Source organism: Strix uralensis, chromosome Z (assembly GCF_047716275.1).
Source record: "Strix uralensis isolate ZFMK-TIS-50842 chromosome Z, bStrUra1, whole genome shotgun sequence".
Classification (NCBI taxonomy): Eukaryota; Metazoa; Chordata; class Aves; order Strigiformes; family Strigidae; genus Strix; species Strix uralensis.
In genome coordinates this window covers 77,532,663-77,558,477 of record NC_134012.1, presented here as the reverse complement: position 1 = coordinate 77,558,477, position 25,815 = coordinate 77,532,663, and the positions used below count along the sequence as shown (strand labels likewise).

The following is a 25,815-nucleotide window of genomic DNA, read 5'->3' as shown; positions in this document are numbered from 1 at the left end:
GAGAAATTCTGTGAAAGAATTCAAACATAGAAATGGAAGAGTAAATTTTATTGAATGATGAAAAACTAATGGCATTACAGTTAAGTTTCAGCTCTCTTGCAATACTAGATTTCTGATTTTTCTGTAGCAGAAAGTGCAACAAATTAGTTATTCAGACTGTTAAAACTAGTAATTGTTAATTTCTCTTCAAAAACTGCATAGTTGAGCAGTTGTGCAACAAATATATAAATTTCTGCAAAACCCTGAAGAAAGATTTGGATGTTTTTTTGCTTTGAATCTGGTGGCAGAGGAGATCACCTGCACTGGTCAGATTCTGAGTGCCTTTTCCCTTTTTTCCCACTCTGTAAGAAAGAATTAAAACAAATGTTTAGTTAATATACTAAACATGACATTTTACATCTGCAATTATTTTGTATATTTAAGTAGTATAAATTAACAAGAAAAAACTCAGGAGTTAAGTTGCATACTTTTGTTAAATTATACAACTATTATGGGATGCAAACTTGTCTGAACACAAAATACTGCTATATAAATTAAAACAGTCAAGGCACTTATAGAATACAGAACTGAGATGTTAACATCTAGGCATAAAACCTTTTTTTGTTTTTTGTTTGTTTCTTTGTTTTTAATCCACAGATTTGGGTTACTTTTTTTTGAAAGGCATGCTATGTTTCAAAGCAGTATTCTATAAAAAAACTGGGCCTCATGTTATCAAACACAATGCCACAAAAAGTAATAATACAAGAAGGGTTGTCTTGGTCAGCCTGCAAGGTTACAGGAGAGAATAAACGCAGAAACAATAATCCCTGCAAGGCAGATGAGAACATTTTCCTAAAGCAACACACACGCGCAAAAAAAAAAAAAAAAAGTTAAAACCCCCCCCCCACCAGCCAGCCAAACAAAAAACCCAGGGTGATGAATTAAGCAAGAAATACAGCAGGATGTAAAAAGGTAAAAGCATATTAGACTGGGGGGGAAGGAGAAAAAAAGCAACGGAATAGGTGATTTTGCAGTAAAACAAAGACAGTTTTTTGTAAATTTTGTAGTTACTCTTTTAAACCTGTTTATTACAATTAAACACAAGATAAATTTATCTTATTCAAAATTTTCTATTTACAGAGAAAAAAACATTAGCAAAAGCATGGATGGGAGGGGAAAACAGAAAGACTGAAGTTGTAAGTCAGAACAGTGATGTGAATGACTGAATTTGACAAGAGATTTACTTTAGTTTCAGTTAGTGGTATGAGCACTCAGCTTCTCTGCAAGGGACTGAACAAGCATGTATTTGTCAACTGCTGCAAGAAAATTTTAAGAAGGAACTTGCTCACTTGAGGTAAAGTGACAAGGGAAAAAAGACCACAGAAAGAGACAAGAGATTACATACAGAACTCCATGGAATGCTAGCCAAAGAATTTGATGTAGTCAGAAAAGATCTGTAGCTTCAGAAAGAGTAATTATGGCTTAATGAGCCAGTTTTCACAAAATTACAGTATTCCAACACAATGTGTTGCAACTTGAAATAGGATAGCTTGCCAAAGACTACATGGCTACCTTAAAAGTTTCCATTATGTACTACAGGCTCTCCTTCTAACATGTGCAAAAGTTCACAGTCAAAACAAACAAAAAACCTACCAAAACCAAACAAAAAAAAGAACCCAAAATGTGTCAAGTCATGCACAAGTACAGATCCTTATTTGCAAATACTGTCACTCTTCAAAAAGAATGTTGAGCAGCATACTATTTATGCAAAAGTTAACTGAAATTCACTGAGTTGTGTTAGTAGCCAAGTTGAACAAAACAGCATATACACAGTCAGCAAGATGCTGAGCTTATCACTCATATTTTGACACAACTTGTTGTGAATCTACTACAAAAATTTGGCTAGAGACAGAACTAAGATACAGAACCAAAGAAAGTCTACAGTTAGTCCAGTTACACACAGTTAGACAGTGAAACCAACTTGTTGCCTGAAGAATGTTTATTGACTAGCATATTTCAAGAATTTTTGCAGTACCAAACAGGTGGTAGACTTCAACTTGCCAAAACTGTGCTTTAGTTTTGCTACTGTTTTTTTTTCCTACAATATGAACTGCATTTTTTTTTTAAATTGGAAGAATTAGAGCTAATTGGTCAGTTCAGAGCACTTCACCTCGTGATAGTTGTCTCAGCTACATCAAGAACAAGTAAATTTACAAACACAGAAAATAACTACCTGATATTTTGTTAATTCTGCCTGCAGTAGTTTCACTTTGGATCTTTCTTGCTCTAATGCAGCATGAAGTATAGTTACCTAAAAACATACAGAATATGAATTTATAAAGTATCCTTAACATCTGTGAGTTTATGAAGTCAGTGTTGTTCTCCAGTAGTACCATGTGGGACAAACAGGTAAGAAATACATGCTGAGTTCAAGAGTGACTACCACTATCACTGTGCATGAACTGAAAGTACAAGTAAAATATTCTTTAATGACTTATTTCCCAAGCAACATTTACTGGTTTACCTGTATACTGACATAGAAAAGCTATGAAGTTAGAAACTCTTCCAACTTTTGGACTCTGCACTAGCTCATTGCATAAAACATTTCACGGATGTAGTATTATGCAACACAGATAAGCTTATTACATCACCCTCAAAAAATAGTACTGTTCTATGTAAGACATTTGGACAAGTCAAGGGCTTAGAACTAATAGTCGCTGCAGACCAAAAACTAACCAAAAAGTCTTGCATGCTCTCTAGTACAGTGATTTGCCAACTGACATGTCTTAAGCAATCTGTAGCTCACTTGTGTTGTAAACTTGAGACTAGAAATAAATAAATAAAACAAAAAACAAAAAACCACAACACACCACCCAGGAAAGAAGCATCTTCTGAAGCACCCTTCTGAGCTTCGTAGCTTGGGTTACCACAGAACGATATTCCTAAAGTGCTGTTCAGGGCAGAATAATTTCAGGCATGCTGAGGTCTGCTGTCTTTCCAGAAAGAGTTCTGAGTCATACTGGAGATTTACGTAATACGTGTCCTCTGACACACACAGTGCAGGGCTAAGGATGAAATGTAACATTTTTTGCTTCTAACAAGCTTTTGTTTCAGTTTCCTCCCTCCCCTGCCTCTATCACTGCCTTAAATAAATAGCATCCTTGAAATACTCATGAAATTTTACATTTAGAAATCCTTGCTTACCTGTACGGTCAATTCATTTTTGATAATTTGAGATTCATCAACCTGTAGGAGTATTTCTGCTTTGTCTTTCACTACAGAGAGAGAAAAATACAGCATGAGGATCCTTCTAGATTTACAGGTCTTCATCTGCAATAGCACCGTGACATCACTTTATTTCACTATTTTGTTACCTCTAAATAATGCCATCTTCAAAGGTAGATGTTGTAAATCAAAATCAACCATTAGCTACCAGTGCCATTAGTAGCAGCTTCAAAAGTTCTGGAGATTAAACCCCAACCTTGCACTACTTACCCCACACTTAACCCTGTAAGCAGCATGGATTTGAGAGGTATCTATGGTGAACAAAGTCCATTAGAAAACTGAATATTGATGATGAATCGAGATTTTGGGATCATAAGTTTCACATATGAGCTCAGTCATAACTGTGGAAACTTCTATTTACTCAAATATGGAGACGTTTAAATTATTTAGCCAGTTTCTCTGAAATATTTGTGGATAACTTAAAATTCTTAATATGAAGAAATGAAGTTTTTTCCAAGGCTCAATTCTGCCATGAACTTTCTTCTCACCAAAATACAGAATACTCAGTCTGCAGAAAAACACAAAATTGCTCATTTTATAGTATGTTACTATTCCACAAACAAAAAACTTCCAGAATTTTACTTCTTTGCTTTCAAAATGAAAAATATATCATCTTGGCTCAGACACCAACCTGAAGTAGTAAAGTTCCAAGTTGAAATTTGCAATGATCAATCACATTATGAACATTTGAACTAGTTTAGACATAGTTTTTGTAAACAAACTTTCAAGAAGAAAATTGAGGGTTTTTTTAGCTGAAAATTTAGCCCTGAGAAGAAACTACATCCAAGATCTAAATTAGGAGATTGAAAAGCAAAGGCAATTTTGTAACAAAATTAGTGTGGCTGGCATCACAGACTCAAACCACTTCATCAGGCAAGATTAGGAATATTAAAGGATAACTATGCATAAGAAATATGCATGTAAATATCCTAGTATCATTATATTGTGTATATATATAAATTATTTTTTCCTCAACTTTGACAATAAACTCCAAATCATAAACTCTGAATAGTTTTGTAATAGAAGAAAATTATCACACATTTGCATATATAATCCTGTGGTTTAGCTATCCCTATTCATTGTGTGGCAAAAGATTTGCTTAGCTGTGGAACGATGTTTCCAACAGTTCAAAGCACAGCTTGCAAAGTTGCAAGAACTGAAGTTTCCTTAAGTGTGTCTGAATAAATATTATAGATACCAGTCCAGAACAGATAGCTGTCACTAGCAAAAGAGAGCCTAACTTGAAGAATCATTGTACCTAAAATGTAACCGAACAGTTTATATTTCAAAGAATGATCTCAACATGCAGCTGATTGCGTTATATAATAGCAGAAATGCAGTACTGTGTGGTCTACCAAATGCTGTTCACTGGAGTCACTGCAAACTAATAGCTTCTCAGTTCTTTATAGTTGTCATTGAGTCAAGTTATTTTTAAAAATGTGCTTTGAAAGTTCCTTCCATGTTTTAAAATTAACACTTCAGTTTCCTGATAAAACTCTTACTTTCACCTTCTTGCATCATCTTCAGAAGCTGTGCATTTCTTGCTTTTACTTCTTTATACTTTGCCTGTATTAAAGAGATTCAATTATTATATGTATACCCTACTAAAAAAAAAAAATTTATAAACTAAGCATAACTTAAGAGTCAGACTTCGAGTTTAAAATTACAACTTCTGCAGAGAATCTAATCACAGAACCACAGAATCATAGAATCATTTAGATTGGAAAAGGCCATTATGATCACCTATGTCTTAATTAAACCAAAGCCAAAGTAAGGAATACACAACAGGAGAAGTGGATCAATAACTCAGTTGAGGAAAAAAAAAAGGCAAGCACAAAGCTTAGAGCAAGTTAAAATAAGAAAGTTAGGTCAGTGCATCGTGAGTGCAGGAACAGCCATTCAGGTCTGCCTGAAGTACACAGGCCTTTTGCATCGAGGGCTTTGTGGTTTCTCCCCTGAAAAATTACAATTATAATGCACTTTTTAGATACCAAGATAATATAAATAGTTTGCCGTATTACTTGATAAGTAGGACAAGACCCCACTGCTCTACAGTTTGTGTTACTCAGCAGTTATTGTTATCACGTTACAGTTTCTTTCCTTTTCAATTCCCTACAGTTTACTACTCAGGAACCTATTTTTGCTGTTTTTTCCAATCTATCTGATACCACCACAACTTTCTTAAGTCAGTCTTTTCCTTAACTGGCCACCTATGTCAGTTCTAGTCATTTATCTCACCTGTAAACTTACTTTTCCTGTCACAAGTCTCTTCATACAGTTTGCTCTTGTACACTCTTGCAAGAAGTTTAATTCCAGATTTACTTTTTCTGTAATGAAGAAGCTACTATCTTCCACTCTGAGTATGACACCAGTCCTTGAGGATAATTAACTTACATTTAAGCCAGACCTTTCATGGCCACCTAAAACTCTATTAAGGTCTCTGGACAAGTTCATAAAATTAAACAGCTGTACCATCATCCATCACCTCACCAGTATCCTTCTGCATTGTATTTATTCTGTCAAATGTGATCAAGTGCTGATAATGGTAAATATGAATGAGTTAATACTTTAAAATTTCACCTGAGCATTCCAACTTCTGTACACAGTGAAAACTGCTGTTAACAAAGTTCATGTCTTTATTACTACAAGTATTTCTTTGAAGCATCGAAAAACTCCCAATCTGTCAACCTGCTCAGTCTACCTTAAACAATGAATAAAAATAGTAATAAAATAGTTTAAAATAATTCTATGTTGCTTTACTGTACTTTGTTACAATGCCAGTTCCTCATGGAAATTTTGCCCTTTTTACTCTAGATACTATCCAGACTAATCAGACTCTGCTGGAAACAGGGAGCTACTCTGGTATATAGCAATACCGTGTAATTATTAATAAGCAAATCTTTTTTCCTGGTGTGTTTTAGCATATGGTGAATCTGATTTCCAGTTACACTTGTAGGAAAAGGTGTAACAAAATAGGAAAAGATGTAACAAAATACAGGACTCCATTCTTGTTACACTACAGCTTCAAAAGAACTTCTCTTAAACCTGATAAAATATTCATTTATTTCTTTAACCGCTTGGACTGAATCTAAAAAAAAAAATCCCAACAACAAGTAGTTCTTAAATGCAAGAAAAGCTGAGTAGAATTTAAAAAAATAGGTTGGAAAAGACCCAAAAAAGTCCAACTTCCTGCTCAAAGCAGAGCTAATTTTCCAAGGCAGATCAGATTGCTCAAGATCTTGCCTAGTCTTAGATTACATCTTTATTTTTTTGACCATGAAAACAGCAATACTAGAAAACAAGTAGTGACTGATATGTCAGATATGAAGTTTATTTGTGGATGCTTTGTCTTGATTATTTTGATTATTTTTAGATGCTTAACTTAACCAAGAAAGACCACTTCTGTGGTACTGAAGGAATAATTTGCTCTGTAAATACATATCTGTGGCCAGTCTAAAGCATCTCTGCAGATCGGTCACATTTTAATAACTACTTTGTTTCAAATATATAATAACGTTAAATTTTGTCTACTATTTGAAAGTAGTATCAGCTACATACCTCCCACTGAGTTATTATATTTTTCAGTTGCTCAATTTCTGCATCTTTCTTCTGAAGCTCGAGCTTTAGTCGTTCTGTTTTTCCATCTTTCAAAACACTCTCCTATAAGCAAGGAAAGGTCACTTCTTAATAATTTAGTCATGTGAATTTGATTTTTGGGAAAGGCAACTTACTTGTTAGAGAAGAGAGTTTTTGATCAAAACTAAAGAGGTATATGTGAATAGATACCAAAAGGATAAGAAATGCAGTAATAAATATTGGCATTTTCTGAGGAGCAAATATTATTTCAATCACAAGTGTTTCATGTTAAAAAAATTAACTCATTTAAATACCTCTCCAGATAGATAAAATATTACAGTGTTGTGGGTTTTTTAATTCTTTAAGATTATCATGCTTTTGATCTGTGCTTTCTTCTACTCAGGTGCTCCCTTCTGATCACTGAATAAGCTTCATTAGGCAAGCTTCTTCACTTCAGAGTGACTGCTGTTTTACATGCCTGGTTCTGTTCATGAGATGTGCAGTTATCTGTTTCACTGTAATCAGTGAGCTGGACTCTCCTTTTCTCTCTTTCAAGTATTCTGTGAACATCATCTTCCAGCCTGTTGAAAAATCCTCCATCATGCAATGAAGACTGGGAGGAGTTCAGCTCCTGTTAAAAGTAAGTACTATAACATATCTTCCTTTATGTATAAGTTAATATTGAGCTAGAAATCAACATGTTTAAAAAAGTAATGGAAAAGCATTGTATCCAGATATTGTTTTATGTTTTACATCCTGGGAATACTGTGACGTCCACCTAGAGAGCATGATACCAGTTGAGGAGCCTGGAAATTAATTAACAGTTAACATTTAGCCAATTATGAGATTACACAAAAGCCTGAAGTTGGAATTTAATAATTTTGCACTATGACTACACTGATTTATGTTTTGTTTCACTGTTAACTATTCTTCCAAGAGTTTTAATATTTGTGGACAGTACCACAACATAGTAGCATCACAGTACTTTATCTAAATTGCTTTTTTGTACTACAATTTGTATTTTTTAACATGCTTTTAAATCTGCAACTTGCATCAAAGACTATCTGAAAACTAAAGAAGCAAGAGGTAGTTCTAAGAAAGCCAATACTCAGTTCTCAAGGTAAAAGAACTGCAGACGTATATCTCTATTATGCATCTGTAAAAATTTTCCAAATGGCAATTGCTCAGTTTCAGAATGTATAATTGATTGTCACTACAGAAAGTGCCAAAATAATTACCTACTAAATGTAAGAGGGTTTGGGGTTTTTTTTAATTAAACTAGTTTGACTAAGACTCACCTCATGTTTTTTAGCAAGGTTATCTGAAAAGAACAGGAAAAAAATGACATCAGTAGGTTAATCAAATCTTGTACAGCTAGCTATTGAAACAAGACATTTTGAAAAGTGGGGGGTAAAAGCCCATCTATTGAAGTTCTTCAACATCAACTCTCCTATCAAAGTCAGAATTTAAAAAAATCATTACTAAAGCATTAGAAGCCATGGTTATAAACTATGTCGTACATCAATCCCTGTGTTTGCATCTTCTCCCAAATCTTTCAGACTATTTAATCAAAAGCAGCATCCCATATTTGTTTGCTTCAGTTGAAGTGGAAGGCATGTCTTTGGTACAGACACTTGAGGAATTTGTTGGTTTGTTTCTTTTTAAGTCTATTTAGACTTCTATAGCATGTATCTCACTGTATACATGAATGCCTTCCATGCCTTTGAGCATTTTCCTCTATTCAGATTATCTGGAAATAACATGTTTAATAAATATTGTAGATTTAGATAAAAACATCCTTAAAAGAAATTAGAAATTTGTTAGAAAACAAATTACTTTCTTCCTTTTCTAGAATCTACCTTGATTTCTTCACTAAAATTCAGAATCTCTGCTCTATAGACACATACTAATTTTCAACATATAAATAATGCATATAATGAGTGGATATAAGTTATTTCAAGATTTACTCATCTTAATAAAAGCCAGTATCATGAAGAAAGGCAAACAATGACTTGCTATTACCCAGGAAACGGAGAAACTCAGTTGCCTGAGGAGTGCAAACTTAGTAAAAAAACCCACTTAGATTTAAAAAAAAAGGTGACGTTAAGAGTGTTTCAGTCCACCACCCACCCCCGGGATAATATGTGAAATTATGCTTTCCTTAACTTTTCCTTTTCTTCCTGCTAATCTAACTAGCCCATTATTATATAAAGAACACTTAGCTTTTAGACTCAGTAGGATGCACTAACTGAAACTCATTTAGTGTTTGTTTAAACACAATATTAATGAACAGAGACAGAAGGGCATTTTGCTGTTAGCACACACACTAAGAAAATTCCAAGTAGAACAGCTCGTATGGTATGATAAGGCATACCTATATTACTGTCTGACTGAAAGTCTTTCAGAGACACAGTGAGAGGTTTGTCTTTTCCTTGCTGGTTCTTTTTCTTATTCACAGACTTTGACTGGGGTGAAGTACTTTCAACGTTTTCATATTCCTAGAAGAATAAAGTCCCACTGGTATAATTTTCTTCAATACCCAAATATTTTTTCCTGAAGCTTTATGAAGGAAAAAAATAATGATCATGTACTATAGGAGATTTTAGCCTTAACAGTAATTTGAAGGCTTCAGATTGGTTTAAAGAGTGCAAGACATATCAGCAATTAAGCATCGATTCTGTTCTCTGAAGCAGAGCATTGCTCTTCACTGAACAGCAAATGAACAATCAGCCTAGTACTTCCTCAATCACCTACATCAAATTTTATCCAAAAACTCATAAACTGAGGATATACAGTAGTCAAATGCAGGAAGGCAGAGTGCTACACAATGCAGGTTAGTACTTTCTTTTTACCTTCTTTTTACGCTCAAAATATGCTTATTCATTCAGTATAAGTCAGAGTGCTATTAGTGTGCAGCAATGCTCTACCATTTGACCTTACTCCTATTGAAATCACCCATTTGAACTGCAGTCTCACCTCCCCACACATCTACATAAAAATTCTTAGCAAATTATTAATGTTCCAGTTGTTAAAAATGATCTTAAGCACTAATTAAATATTTTAACTAGGATTAAAAATACATTAAATGTTAAATAATCTTAAGAAAAAAATTGTTATACAGAAAGCAAATATAGAAATGGAGTGCTTTTTCCATAGAAACAAGATTTGTTCAGCATACACATGTACGGTATATTTTGTATAGTATATATTTTAAACTATTTGGAGGTAATTCTCAGAAAGTCTACAAATGATGCTATGCTGCTATGCCTGAAGATTGTCTTCGCTTTAATGAAAACTTTTAGTATGCAAGTTAAAAATTTATGCTTGGTTTTCAAGAACTATGGTACTGTTTTGAGGGTACCCCTCAAAAAACTGAAGTGTTATACAGAGATATTTGCACAAAAGTGCACATGCAATTTTTATTTCTTTATGATGCATAATTGTATTTAAATGTACATATTTTCATAACATTTCATTAGCTCCTGATTTATTGCGAGTAAGAACCAACTTCTGTTAGAAATAAAAATTTCATCTAAGCATACTTTTTCGGAACAATTCTTCAGTGTTCCATAAAAACCATTCAGAAAACAGCATCCTGACGTATACAGTTTATTACAATTAAAATATTTACACTCAAAACCAGGTAAAATGTTAGTAAAAATGCAGATGATTCAACTGTAACTAACACTTTAAGGCCTAAGGAGAAGCCAGTGCTTTGATTCTCTTACTCTTCAAGCGTGCCGAATTTTTTCTGAGGAAGGTCAGGGTCTCTTGTTGTACTCTTAAAAAATTTCACTGCATTTATATGCCAGAAAATGAAAAAGTAAAACTAACTTTCTACCTTTACAGGACAATTAAAAAAGAATTAAAAACCAACAATCAGCCAATACTATTATATATGGTTTCTTTCAAATCCAATATTTCTCTGAACTCTTAAACATCTGAACAGTGTAAGCAAACAATTTATGTGAATGGTACTTTTAGAAGGTTTTTTTGGTTTATTTTTTTAAATTCAAGCCTCAAACTTACACAGCTTTTACATTAGGATGAATCCTGCAAATACCTTTTTGTGCTCTTCATATTCCAGTTTGCTTAGCAGCAATGCTTTTTCAAGATCAGCTTCAAACATTTCAGATGTCAGCTGAAGAAACAAAATTAACATATTTTATGTGATTCGATTATTAAAAAAAAAGGCAGATAAAACCACTAAGACCACCCTAAATGTCAATTTCAATACATGTATCACTACAATTGCCAAAAAGCTAAGTTTCACTGATGTGACATATGGCATTATTAAGTTAATACACCTTTTTGTACCATAAGTAATAAAGTATCTTGCTGCAGCAAACTTTGCAATGAATGTAAGCATAAGTAAGTTGTGCATATCTTTATGTAATACAGTTTTCATCTCAATGATTTGTTTAGTGATATCTTTAAAATATTTATTTTTAGTCTGAAACATGAAAGCCAGAGGATGTCAAAGGATGAAAATGGTCATTGCAGACCACCAGAAAGTCTAAGCGCTCACCCATTGCATAGAAAAGATCAGGTTAAGTGCACTTCATTTTTTTCTTAAAAGGAAGGCAGAACTAAGAAAACCTGAATTATTTCAAGATATTTTCTCTTTCATTTCTGAGAAAACGAAGTATGTAGGTCTTCTTGGGAGATGCAAAGAAAATTTGAAGCTTTCTAGGTGTGAGCTATGAAGAACCAAGAACCACAGAACAGGAATGAAGGATGGGTTCTCTCTTTTTTCTTGTGTTCTAGGAAAATAGGAAGGTGCAGGGAAGTCCAGCTTCTGCTGCGTAGAAGGCTCAAGGATTGAGCTGAGAAGACCAGTACCAGCAACAGTTCAATGGAGCAAAAATAAGAGATTTACCTAGAAGAGATAGATGCTATAGTCGAGGTAGATGGTGGATAATCTAAATGTATAAATAGCTAATAATATGTTTACAGCAAAGTTAACCAAGATTAAGTTGTTCTGAATGCAAAACTCTGTTCGTTTGAGGTCTATGGTCTTAAGGAACCACTACAATCCCCTGTGTGATGTGCTGCCAAATAGAAGTCTATGCTTCATCATAGCGCTCTCCTCATGCGCTTAACCAAAATATTAATTAGTAAAATTAATTATCTATAATTTTCTTGTTCTTTGAATTTCAATTGAAGTCCTTTTCATTCATTCCTGAATAAACTACAATAGCTGTTAAAGTGAATAAATTACTTAAGTGGTCTTAATGTACTTTGCTCAAACTGGGCTGTGTGAAATACCTTAGCTTTTTTGTCTACAGGAACCACGTTCTGAAAAAACCTTACAGGTTCTCATGTACATGCTTTACATATGCCTAAGAGTGATTAATTACACAGTGTAGAAGCACACACACACTCTTCCTAATTGTTCAACAATTCATCTGATCAGTCTCGCTTAAGAGAAGACCAAAGCACCGCTTCTAGTTGTTCCCTTTTGAGCGGTTATTTGAAACACAGTGAAATAGCGCTCTCACCACATACTGCTACAAGATTTCGGGGCGCTGTCGTTCCTCGCTGCGCGTTTGGCTCGTGGTTCGAGCTCAGCGCCGGTCGCACGGGGCCGCCCCGGGGCGGGCTCGATCCGGGGAGGGGGGGCCAGGGCCAGCGCCCCGCCCGGAGGGGCCGCAGCGGCCATCCCCGGAGCGCGGCCGGGGGCAGGAGTGGGGGGCTGGCGACAAAGAGGCGGGAGGAGGGGCCGCGCAGCGGCCAGGGGTGGGTTTCTCTCAGTAGCTAGATCGGCAATTAGAGGGTCGATAACTGACAATAAATTAAATTGACTGACATGCCCCAAAAATCAGTGAACTGCTTTTGCCCACAGCTGTTGAATCCAATCTGACAATGGTAGTTATCTACCAAAATTTAGGCCTTATAGTCTACTACACTGAAAAACTCAACATGAACATGATGAAAAAGGAGAGAATGGGGATTAAAAACACCCAGACTACCAAAAAGAGAACAATTAACACACAAAAATAACGTAAACGCACAAGAAATGAATTTAGGATGTTTGCCTCTGTGTGTCTGAAAGTGCTAATTTAGCACACAATCTCCTAATAATTATTAAATACTACCACAATGTTGCTGTAACTATTATAAATTGCACAAAAATTGCATTATGTGATCTCTAGTACGACACCCTATCATAATTTACTTACCTAGCAGTCATTCAGTTTGGGGCAAGACTGCATGTTTGAAGTTGGCTATACAAAGGTTGCTACTCCTAAGGGTAATCCCTGCATACACAAATGTGTACTGTGCAACATTCCCCAATAAAAGTAAGGCAGCTTCAGTGGGATGGAACAGTCAGATGTAAATCACCCTGAAGTCATGCTTTTGGCACAGTCATAGGCAGGGAAAGAGAAGAGCTTGGAGCACAAACATTCCAAATTTTATTTCAGGTCATTTAACAATTAAACTACAGAGAAGCTAGACAAGTGCCTGCCCCATCTCCTCTTGGGTTGTTCAGAGAATACAACTGAATGGGTCAAGTTTTGAACAAGTGTGAGGAAAATCTACCTGTGGCCCTCAGTAATGTATCAGTTCTGAGTCCCTCAGATCAAGCAGACAGATTATTGCTCAGCAGATTTGCCTTCTCAGACCTACTCCAAAGCCTATGCTTTTCTTCACTCAATACTGTGCTCAAAGCATCAAGTCTCCAATACTTGTACCTTGTGTCTGTAATCAGATTTACCTCAAGACTACAATTCTTGAAATCAGTTATCCATGGATTCTTCAAATTATAGCCTTACAGAACATAACAAATTAATAATTTAACAGAATTGATAAACAAACACTAACTCATTACTTCGAAAAAGTACCACTGAATGCATATCCTGAAATGGAACTGTTATACAATTTGGGCAACAAGATGACAGACAAGAGGACAAGTTATTACTGAAACTGCTGGTGATAAATAGAAATAATAAAGCAGAGCTGTGAATATTGAAGGCTCATGGTTCTTTGTGTGATACTGGCCTTTACTTCCTAATTTTCATCTCAGGGTCACAAGTCCTTTACCGCCTTGTTAGTAGGCTACTGCAGAAATCAGTGGGGACTCACAGGCTTTTAATAATTCTCCTTAAAAGCCTAAAAATGAATACACCATAATCAAACTAAATTCCTCACCATTTTCACTCGTGTCCTTTTTCCCCTCTCATATAAGAAAAAACAAGCTAATTCAATGCCTGCCAGTGCTGTAATACATCAGCAGCATCTACAAACAGTGAAATAACAGTGAAGTAACAGTTTTAAAAGGAATCTTATTGATTACACATATTTTATTGAGAATATCCTAACAAGACATGTACTCCATGTTATATACTTTGAGCCATGGCAAATGTTTTTATTGTTGTTCTAAGACAAGAATCACAAGTAGCAATTTCTTTTTCCACTCATCAGATTCCTATATTCACATAATTTAAGAGTGTCTGGGTAAAGTTAAAAGTAAGTTTAAAGCACTTAGGGCAACTTTTTGGCACTTTGAGGTCTAAACACCAATGCTCTAAACCATTTATGAACCAAACAAGTTCACTGTAACCTCTATGGTTGCCTCAAAACCTACAGTGTCAAAGTCATACCAGTAACTTGAAACAAAGTTTAATTGTTTCATGTTTACAAAATATCAAAACTGCAATCTAACAGTGATCATGACAGTGTCAACCATTTCACTAAATGCTTAGTGTAGCAAAGTTAACACAGGATTTGTTGAAAAAAACATTCACCATTCACACTGTATCTTCATTCTTTACACTCTGTCCACTGTGACCATATGTAGCTGTGCTGCAAAACAGTCTACTCTTCAACCTCAAGAACTGTGACAGCATTTGACTATTCCTTTTTCTCACAAAAATGGGACAGAGATGTCTTTAGACTGTAAATATTGTATGTTACAATTATGATAATTGCTCTAAAGTTGTTTTTAAAATAAAAGAATCCTACAGTAACTTTACAGCCCATATGTCAGTAAGATCAAAATTAATGAGAATTGATGGCTTGTAACTGAGTTTATTTTGTCTGACCATTTCACCACCCAGTAATTAGACTACAAAATTCTTTTTTACCTGAAATAATTGCTTTATATCACACAATAAAAAACTGCAAGTACTGAGCAAAGCAAATCTGCACCTTAAAAAGTAATTCTGAAGTTAATTAGCTCTGGAAATTTTCAAGAGGATTATTAGGTCATTACTCCACCACTAGGACAACCATCTAGAAGCCTGGAAAGTTAAGAACTTGGCTGTACTTTGTTTAAGGAGGCACCTATACCAAATCATTAGCAACACACACACAAAAAAAAAAAAAAATTAAGGCCAGTATCCAAATGTCAGTCTTTCGTCAATATGGCTTTCTGTATCACATCTTAATTAGAACAACTATCTTTTTTGTTGAGGCATAAGTTGAAAATTGTCTATAACAGAAAATAACATCCTAGTAGATACCAGCATGTAAGTTCAACAGCTTCATGAAACACTTAACTCCAGTTGGTGTCACTTACTAGCAATTTGCCTTGAAGAAGGTTGCGCAATCAAATATTCTGAAGGGCATCTTCAAACATAACAAGACAGCCCAAACTATTATCCATAGTGAATGAGTGCATAGCAGACAGTTATTTAAAAGGCATCTAGAAAAGTGTACCAAAACGTTTCTTTAAGCACCATCCAGAAACGTGCACTAAAACAAATTCTTTCTTTGTCCATCTATGCTATTTTGGCCTAAAATAGTTGAAATCCAGCTATGAGGTATGTAAACTATAAACTATATTTGACAAAAGATGTGGCCTGAATTTTCACTGAAACCTTTCCTTCTTTGTGGCAATATTTTGTTGCTTCCTCTCCAGCCATCTCTCTTTACCCATGAGACTTAACTTCATGGAGTAACGTATTTCAGGAAAGCAAAAAACAGCTAAATACAGTAAGCTGTACCTGCTCATCTCTTTGTCTCCACTCCTGCCAATTTTCTTCCTGAGAGTCTTTCTGCCTTGCAGCGTGTATGTTTTGTTCATGCTGAGATAGACAGCCTCCACATGAGGATTTCTGAGGAATCTTTTTAAAAGCAAGGTTTCTGAGCTGCAAAACAGTTATTTTTAACATTAATCAAAATGTTGACAAGTATACAGAAACAGTGTTAATGGATTAACAAAGGCATTCAGACACATGTGCTTTTAGACATGCATGTGCTTTACCTTACTCTGTAGGTATGTAAATCTTTATTTATTCATTTATGGTAACACACCATAATGTAAAATTATGGGAAACGGTGGATCAGAAACACCACATCCACATAACATAAACCGATGAAAAAGTAAATATATTTTGCCAGCTGAAAATACTTTCAACAAATCTGAACAGATAACTGTGTCTGACAGATTTCTGCTGGATCGGGTATTACAGTGTGCTCACTGCTGACCCAAATTAAATATAATGCCAAAGAAAAGGTCGCATACATGGATTTGGCACACAGAGGAACTAGAGGTTCAGGTAGAAAAAGAACAACGTATATAGTCCTTACAGTTTGTCAACAGTCTAAAGTTGGTCACAGTTTAAGAACCTGTAATAAGCATTATTTTTAATTGCTGTACCATATGGATACAACAGTGCCATCTTAAAAATACCTTACATGATTATAGAATTTGATAGTGGACAAATAACCTGCAAATTTGGCAGCTCAAAGACATTCACTGCTCACGCTTACATATTAACTGACGCTCTGGTCCTTACTTGGAGTGAAAATAAAAGACACCAATACAATCTACTATCAGTTTAGAGACAGGGATCTCCTTATCATAAAGGCTCCCAGAAGGGAGAAAGAAGCTATTAACAGATGAAAGAGGAAACAGAGTACAGTAACAGTGTTCTCCTTACTGTGTGTTTATTGAGTGTCATGACTCCTTCCTCAAACGGCAGCTCATCTTAGCTTAAAGTTACTTAAAATCAGGCAATAATGCACCTATTTCAGAAATGTTTTCCTTCCCCTCCAAACAGTCCCCTAGCCATACTACCTTGTGCTTGGCTACTGTCTCTCTTGCTGCCTGCCCCAGCACTACAACCCCTGCTTCCTTCTTCAGATTACAGTGCTGGCAAGAACACTGGTGCAGACCATTCTGGTGTATAATTTCAGTGGAGTACAGCCACAGGAACAGTACATGCTGGGGTGAAGAAAATGAGTCGGCCCTCACTTGCCTCCTTGCCATCAAGTATCATTTTCATGCAAATTAATTTCTGTAGATATATGCAATGCATATGTATACACACAATTATTTTTATAGTGTTAAAAGTTTTGATGGTGTTAAGGTGGGCATAAAGAAACATCGGGGCATGCTTATTGAAAACTTAATCTTCAATATAAAGAGAACAGCATCAAAGCTGAAAAAAACCTCACTTTGCTTAGCACTACTGAAATGACTAAAAATTCAAAGATTTTAAGTTTAATAGATACTAAAAGAAAAAAAATGGGTTTGGGGGTTTTGTTTGTCTTACATACTAAAATTGGTAAGAGATCTGTACAATTTCAGGCAGAGAGATTATCTCAGATCAGTTGTCAGACACAGCAAACTAGAATTCCAGGTCCCAGAATCTTGGAACAGTTATTTCAGTCTCACTTCTTAATTTCCATTTATGAGCCTCAAGAATCCCAATGTCAGAAAATCACCACTGTTTTTCACTCCACCCTCCAATTCACAGAGGGAGATAAAAAAAAAAGGGGCTCTGGATTTAATAGATTAAGAGACTGGACTAATGAATAAATCTAAAAATTACAATTTAAGAAACCAGATGTTAAAGCTCTTCAGACAGAGTAGGTAGGTCTAACTGTCTGTTGAAAAGAAAAAACAAACCTTGAAAGCACATTTCCAATTTAATATACTGGCTGTCCAAGCAGGCAACTAGACCTGACTACCTACAAACTTCTGAAAACAAGTTGTTTCCTATCAATCACTTCTTAGAAAGGTCATACCCTTCATCAGAAATTAATTATTGAAGTGGTGATGTCAAAAAAGAAAAACCTAGCAATTTATTTGCATTAAAAGTTTTCAAATTCTGTAGTAGTGAGTATCCTACTTTTATATAAAAAATTCTTAATAAGGCAAAGGGAAAAAAAGCAGTCTCTGTGACTAAGTAGCATTTGTTTCATAAAAAAACAAAACAATGACTTGTCAGGGACAGCAGAAATTATTTATCAAATAACAACTTTACCCACTACTGAAAATATAATCCCTTTACCTCATTGGCCTCACTCTGCTGCTGTTCTTTCTTTTTTCTCCTTTTCTTTCTTTTTTTCTCATTTGTAGATGATCTTCCCCCTGAAGCCTGAGATTTACTGGCACCCCGGCCACTTCCTCCTTTGCCAGGCTCCAATTCAGTATCGCTTTCGACTTGTAGTAAAGCAAAACGAGATGCAGTGGTAGGAACTGAACCAATTGCAGTAGATGCCATTGCCATATCTGAAATTCTACTGAGCTGGCTTCTTTTTAGTTATTAGTTTTCCTAGGAAAGTAGCACAGAAATAAGAATGAAAACAATGATTGACCAAATAATCAGTAATTCCTATCTGTTAGCTGCAGGATTTGTATAAAAAATCCTTCAAAACTCAGTATTATTTCTTTATATTTTTACTAAGCTGCATTAAGTATTTGAACAAGAACTACAAAAGGAAAGAATAATCTGTAAGACAACAGTTATTTTAGGCTAATACATTTGTTCCCAAGTGATCATGTTTGATGGGCAAAAAACAATTAGAAGGCTCTGAAAGAAGTTGGCCTTCATGATCTGGAGGGGAAAAAACAAAAACCCACAAACACAGCAACAGTGTAGGGCTCCAAAACTATTTCAGATGTGATCCCTGGAGCCCGACAAACACATGGTTTGAGAAAGAAACAACTAGGTATTACGCATATGCAGGCTCCACTTCTGGGTAAGCAGCCTTATTTCTTATTTTACAGTAGCATCACTTTGTTCCCAAGCCACTGGAAATTCAACAAGCAGTTTCCTCCACAGGGAGGTGAGCCAAGCATTGCAGCTGGTACTATTCTCAAGCATCAGGCTCACCTGTTCTTATAGCACAACACTAAGGATATGTTGGGGAGAAGCAGAACTGGGAAACACACTTAGGCCTTCCATTGCACCCTGTAGCTATAAACAACATGTATATTCCCATGATACTACTCCAAAGTACAGATCATTTCTTTAGTGTAAAAGTTAAATTTTTGTTATAAGAATATTTGTCTCATTGCAATTTTTCCATGCAAAGTTTAGTGAATTAAGAAAAGATTGAAAGTGATGTTATTTCATCAGTGATTATAAATTTCATAGAAAACATCTAGCTATGTTGATGTACTACGATAGAGAGGTGGTGTGAAATAATACATACTTTTTGAAAATGCTGTTTGGAAAGAAATCCTTACAGTTTGACCACTCTAACCTAAGATGTTGAATGCCTGCTCAGATGGTCTACAAATGTGCTGCTTGTTGACTATTATTAGAGAAGAACATGAGAATCTACAGAAATTTCAAGAGGTAGTCTGGAATTTAGTGATAAAAACATTCTCAAGGACAAAACTGTACAGGTGCTCTAAAGATGCTCAGACATATCACAAGAAACAATGCTATGTTACCAATGTTTTGTCACCATTGTGACCATTACCCAAAATAATTATTGAAAAGAAGTATTACATTTTATTTCTCAGAGGTTAAAGAGAATGAGCAAGTAAGCTAATACTGTCCTCATTCAAGTTTACCGAAAACAAAGGTTACAGTGAACAGCATGCTTCTCATACAAAGATTACCCTACACTATTTCTCTCAAAAAAGGAAAATGAAGCTGATCATATGAAGCTCGTTGTATTCCAAGAATAAAACAAACTTGACATCAAATTGTGAATCTACCTGATGCTGATATTCAGATTGTCTGATCAGACCACAACCACGGATCTAAAAAAAAAATTATCAGTCACATCTAAAACACATTAAGTAATTAATACTTGTTATTCTCTTTAAATGGTTAAATAATAGGGTAAGTTTGGATTTTCCTGGGTTTGTGTATATGCTTTTACATGCATTTTAATATTCAATAACTATAGTTATCCTGCTTAGGAGCTTAGTTACAGCGCTTATAACTTGAACATTCAGTAAGTTGAAACCTGAATCTCAGAGAAAAGATTAGATACATCTTCACTAAAAAACAGTGCTAAAGATAAGCACTCAGCCACGCTGTAACATGAAGTTACAATACTGGATGGTACTCTTGCCACTATACCAGACTACAACAGTCTTAACGCTGGAAGTTTGTAAACTCTCTGCTGTACTTGGCTTTAAAAAAAAAAACCTAATGCACTAATTAGTACAGGATGATTCTAATCAGCCAAAAGCTTGGCATTTCTAGTCTCTATTTACTTACTGTGATATATTTGGGTTTTCATATAAATAGATATATAGATAGATATATAAACAGCACAACAGTGTTTATTAAGTTAACAGCTGCTAATGGTGCCAAATACTTCTTTTTGCCTATGCAGTTTGAAAACATTTCATATTTTCAAGCTGCAGTGATAGCAGCTAGATCCTTCGGAAATACAATTTCAGAGAAAACATCATCAAGATACAATTATTAGTCACTCTTGAACAAGAGATAAAAGAAAAATAAAGAGGTTGGACTCAGCCATAGCAGCTGAAGCTCTACACCACTATGAAATACAGCTGCAAACTCCTGTCTCCCTTTTCAACAAACACAACAGGTATACTTTTGCTGGCTGACTGCAGCTGGCATGTAATTAAGTGCCCAGCTGACAAGCACATTAAGCAAGTACTACCCATGGAATTCTGCTGTTATAATTCACTGAAATACTTCAGTAACAACATGAAATTAATTTACAGAGTTTTATTCCTGAATGACATTTGTTTCCACAGAACAGAACAAATGGATAGTAATAAGCTTGTAGAGGAAACTGCAAGATAGATTATTCTTCAGTTCAATCTAAGAGAGCTGTTAACATGGCTAATTCAGTTAGTAGGACATTTCAATACAGCTATTCATATTACAGCAGGATCTAAGCATCCTACTTCTGCAACACTTAAAGATGGATCCAGTGATTCACTGAGGCCTACCACCATGCCATGCTTCACATTTTAATACCACACCTACAATTCTGACAGACAAATTTTACCAAGTACCTAATACTTTAGTTCCAAGATTTGACTCCTCTTCCCATAGGAAAGCAATGGACTGATCTCAAAAGCTTTCAGCTAAGCATAGATGCTTGCCACCCATTTTACAAGATTATTTTTTCCTTTAACAGAAATGTAAGTTGTGTTGTTCTTTATTATTAGAGATATGAACAGTCTTATAAAATTAAAGCATTGACATTCTTGAGCTTGTGGTTGTGCTCAAAGAGGCTTTTTGATCACACAAAAAAAAGCATTCAAATACCACAAAGTGTTTTGTAATTCCACAGATCAAACTAGGATCTGAAAAATCATTTCAATCTTTACAGTGGTTTCAGGAGGTTTGCAGTCTGAAAAATGTTACGTATTCATAACAGTCAGTTGGCCAAAGCCTATCTAAATTCAAGACAATTCCTTTTCTTACGATATGGAGTACAGCAAAAATCTCCAAAAGGAGTAAAAGGAAGCTGTGCAGATGCTACAAGCACACTTTACTCATTTATCTCAAGTGAGACAGCAAGTTAAAGAAAGCCCAACAAACGAACATCAGTACTTGGAGTTGTTTTTGTTGAAGGTTAAACTTTTAGAACAATGTAGCAATATTATGCTTAGGTCAAGAAAGATGTTCTTTGTATATGCAAAGGCATGCCTAATCAGAAGAACAAGTAGACAGCCTTCTTTGAGCAAGGACATGCCAGAGTAATTAGACCTTGAAGAGGATACATTGCCAACTTGGCAAGCAAACTTAAGGTCCATGTACCCTTAGCTGAACTACCCTCACTATAATACTAAAACCCTTGCCTGTAGCTCAAGACGACCCTTGCCCAGGTGAAGACCCTTCCCCTGAGCATGTGTAGTAGTAGTATTGTGTCAGCGGTATTATAATTGTATGTAAATTACTAACCAATCGTCATAGAGAGGATGGACTTGGAAAATTACTAACTCTGCAAGTTTTGTGTATAAATATAGCATGAAAAGTCCCATTGGTGTGCTTGATGGTGGGAAAGCACTGAGCACCTAGCTTGAGCAACTCTAAAATAAATAAGCAGTATCTCTCCTGAGTGTGTGATTATCGACCTATTGCACACCAGGCGACAAACCCACTTTTCAGACAACATTTCCATGCGTGTCACGCATTAGCACTAGTCACATGCTCCTGAGAAGACTTTCTCTAATGTACCAAGAAAGTTATTAACTCTCCATTTTTATGTTAATGAAAAGATCACTGATAATGGATTTCAAAGTTGCAACATCACTATGGCATTGATACACAGGTGGCACCAATAAATGACCCAGTTTCAACACCTTCTGCTTTGCAAATCACTAGCAGGCTATTAGTTCAACTGTCTCTGCAATCTGTTTCAAACTATAAAGTCAGTGAGAAGGGTTCCTACAACTGACATGACATATTATTCAGCTTGATATATTAACAACATAAAATAAGCATGACACCATATAATTTCAAGGCACCATAGAAGCATTTGTTGTAACTAGCAAGTAGTAATTTTTTTGGTGCTCTACTCATTCCTAGGTCATACTCTTCTATAAATCATATCAGCCTACGTGAACAGATTACAGTGGAGTTCGGTACTAAATCAATAGATTATACCAAGCTGGTCCCATTTATGAAACACGTAATGTATTACTTCAGCATGTTCGATACAGTGATTTGTAAGCACAAAGTGCTTACTCTACCTTAAGGTCTTTGTAAACAAGGAGACATATTTAGAAAGTTAAAATTGTGTCATAACTGAAAAAAGAAGGTATTTTTTTAACTTCAGTTCCCTGAAGTGTACTAAGTATACTCAGAAACATATGATCCATCAATGCCCTGAGACACTTCAGTCTCATTTTAGACATGATGTAAGAAAGTGCAGTAATAAAAGTAACACGCTCATCTGGCATTACTGTAACTTGAAATCCCTTTCATATCAGTTACTTACATTTACCCACACGTTGCGAGTGAAATAGCTTTTGAAACACTTGAGTTTTAAAAGCTCTAGTGTAAACTGTCCAATACATATACTAAGAAGTATTTAGCACACATCCACAAGCTTACTTTGTTTGAGCATCAGCAGCTTCCTGGCCTGTGTGCAGCTCTGCGCGTGTGCACGAGTTACCATTTCACTGCAAGCACCTCTAAGAAATGAGCAGTACATCACAATTTAGGAACCTCTAGTACACCTTTAAGCATCTGTGAAACAATCACATAGCTTTAAATGTGGGGCTTTATGATTTCAAGGAAAACATGCTGAAGGGCCCAAAAATAAAACCTGTTTCCTATTTAACCACTATCATCATCAAATAAACCTCTAATATAAAGGTGCAGGTTGTAGAAAACTTGGCACATACGGTGTTGTCATGCTAAATCTCCTTCCCACAATCTAATTGTCTCTACCACTAAAATACATATTTATGATAATCTACAATCAATATATGTTCTTAGCAAACACCTGAAGTATTGACTGACTTCAGTACTTGCTTGTAGAATTGAAATAACACTAAAATACACAACATACATTTGTAAGTGAAGGAATATGTCCGCTCCCTACTGGCACCAATCCACCTTCGCACCTTTTGCACATCACGTATTGATCTTTGCCTGTTCATTCATTTATGACAGCAAGCTCGATCTACTTTTTCCTATCGGTGCGCTTAGAGGAAGTTCTGCACAGGAGGTCCTCTCAGTTGGACAAACTCCGCTTAGATTGTTTTTGTTTTATACCACCTGATCAAAAGCTATGAAGTTGCATTAAACTGCTCTAAGTCCTTAAAATTACTTGAAGTCATCAGCTTGTCAATGAGTTTCACAAGACACTTCACAGCCAAAAGAAACCCAACCCAAAACCCCACACCTGGTTCAGAAATCTACAAGAGTTGGAGCACCGGCATTCACAGCAGCAGTAAACCTGTGGCAGGCGGAGGGCCTTGCAGCTTCAAAGGGGAATATGGCGAACGCACTGCAGGGCTTTGGAAAAAATAGTATTTTTGAGGAAGAACGCTTTTTAAAGCATTTTTAAAACTCAGGCAAGTCTGACTTTGTCAGTCAGAATCCTATGCTCGAACGTAACCTCCCTTGCTTTTCCTCCCTTGACTTCTCCCCTCCCACCCCCCCTCCAAAAAAAAAAAAAAAGTTAAAGGAAATTAGTTAAGCTTTAAGGTTAGGAACTTTTACCTAACAAAACCTGAAGCTTCACACTCGATTTATTGTGCGTGACCAATGCAACAAAAAATGCCCGCGTTCTTACTAGAGACCGGTACGTACTAGTAACCTTAAACAAACAAACAACCAGTGACCAGTGTACGATCGGCATTTCTGCCGCGCTCGGGTTTTCCTCTCATGACCGCACCTCTCGCCCAGACACCAGCCCCCTCCGCGCCGCGGCAGGCGGCCAACGGACAGACCCCCCCGTGGCGGAGGCGCCCGGTGCCCGGTCCGGTTGGACGCGGCCCCCCGCCCGCCTCGCGCCGCACGTTCACCGCGAGCGGGCGGCAGCAGCGGGCGGGCGCAGCTCGGCGAGAGCGGCGGCGGGGCGGGGCAGGCCTGCCCGGCGCCCGCCGCCACCTGCCGCCCCCGCGGAAGGAGCCGCTGGGAGGCGCGGCCCCCGGCCCCGGGTGGGCGCTCTCCTTCCCTGCCACCACAGGCCCGCGGCCGCTCGCTCCCCGCCGCGGGCAGGGCAGGGCGGCGCGGCGCGGAGCCCCGACCGCCGCGGAAGGGGCAGCGGCTGGGGGACGAGAAGGAGCGGCGGCGAGTGGGGCGGGCGCCCCCGGCGGGACACTCACTCCGGTGGCGGCGGCGCGGCGCGGCGGGGCGGGGCGGGGGCGCTGCCCCGGGGCCGGCGGTTACAACGGGCCAGCGGGGGCGGGCCCGAGCGCCGCAGCTGCGGCGCGCGCCGCTGGCCGGTGGGCTCGTGGCTGTCTCTCGCCCGCTGGTTGGCCGGGCACAGGGGCGCGCGCTGTGCTCCCGGCACTGCGTCACCGCGGCGTCGCCGCTGTGGCCCGGCGGTCGGTGCGGGCTCCGGCCGGGGTCAAACCGACTGCGGGCCGCGGGCGGGCCGCCGCTGCGCGGCACGCGCCGCCCCCGGCGGCCCCGGCGCCGCGTCGGAGGTCGAGGCGAGCGGGGCGGCGCCGCAACCACTCGCGGGGCTACGCGAAGCCCCGGCGTCCCCCGGGACTGAGCTGCGCCGCGCCCGCCGGTGCGCGGCCGCCCGCCCGAGGGCCGCTGCGCCGGGGGGAGGGCGCTGCCCTGCCCGCGGGAGGGGAGGGGGCAGCGCCCGGCCCCCGCCTGGGGTGGCTGGCGAAGGAGGGAGCGGGGCTAGGGGGGCCGCGCCGCCGGGACCCGAGGGGCGCACCGGGAGGGCTGATGGCGGGGGAACCGGGTCGGTGCCTCGGTTCCCGTTGGATCCGCGCGGAACGCCGTACCTGCGCCAGCCGTGGGGAAAGGCGACGTGTCTCCTCGAGCCGCCTCAAAGCGCCGCCCTTGGCGAGCACCGACCGCCCGCGGGACGGAGAAAAAAACTCCGCAAGACCGGGCCTGTAGGTTGTGGGCGCTGCGGGGGGTTTGAGCCAGGGGCGAGTTACGCCACTGTGCTCCGTAACCGCGGCGTCCAGTCTGTCTAGAAAAAAAACCGTTTGTCCCTTCGCGTTGCGTCTTTGAGCTGGTGCGCTATGCACGTGCTGGACGATTATGGATCACAGTGTAAATAACCCAGGTCAATGAGACCACTGTTTGCAGTGTAACAAAGTTTGCTGCGCTGTGTTTAGTGTTCGCTGATAAGTAAAAATTACATAATGTT

The 25,815-nt window shown here is 37.9% G+C and overlaps 1 protein-coding gene across 5 annotated transcripts; it reads right to left on the bottom strand.

The window, feature by feature from the left end:
* Window positions 1-32: 32 nt before the first annotated feature.
* Window positions 33-25,461, bottom strand: GKAP1 (G kinase anchoring protein 1). Of its 5 annotated transcripts, none has more exons than XM_074855528.1 (12): window positions 25,442-25,461; window positions 18,084-18,347; window positions 15,789-15,932; window positions 10,904-10,981; window positions 9,215-9,338; window positions 8,139-8,161; window positions 7,319-7,471; window positions 6,823-6,924; window positions 4,767-4,830; window positions 3,184-3,254; window positions 2,213-2,290; window positions 33-341 (listed from the first exon to the last, which is right to left on the bottom strand). In XM_074855528.1, the coding sequence occupies exons 2-12, from the start codon at window positions 18,300-18,302 to the stop codon at window positions 294-296; spliced, it is 1,104 nt and encodes a 367-aa protein (XP_074711629.1). In that variant the 5' UTR covers window positions 18,303-18,347; window positions 25,442-25,461; the 3' UTR covers window positions 33-293. The 5 variants fall into 5 exon arrangements, with proteins under 5 accessions (XP_074711629.1, XP_074711631.1, XP_074711628.1 ...); XM_074855530.1 differs by lacking the exon at window positions 25,442-25,461 and adding an exon at window positions 24,803-24,912 and having other exon boundaries at window positions 4,773-4,830; XM_074855527.1 differs by lacking the exon at window positions 25,442-25,461 and adding an exon at window positions 24,803-24,911.
* Between the last annotated feature and the right edge of the window lie 354 nt (window positions 25,462-25,815).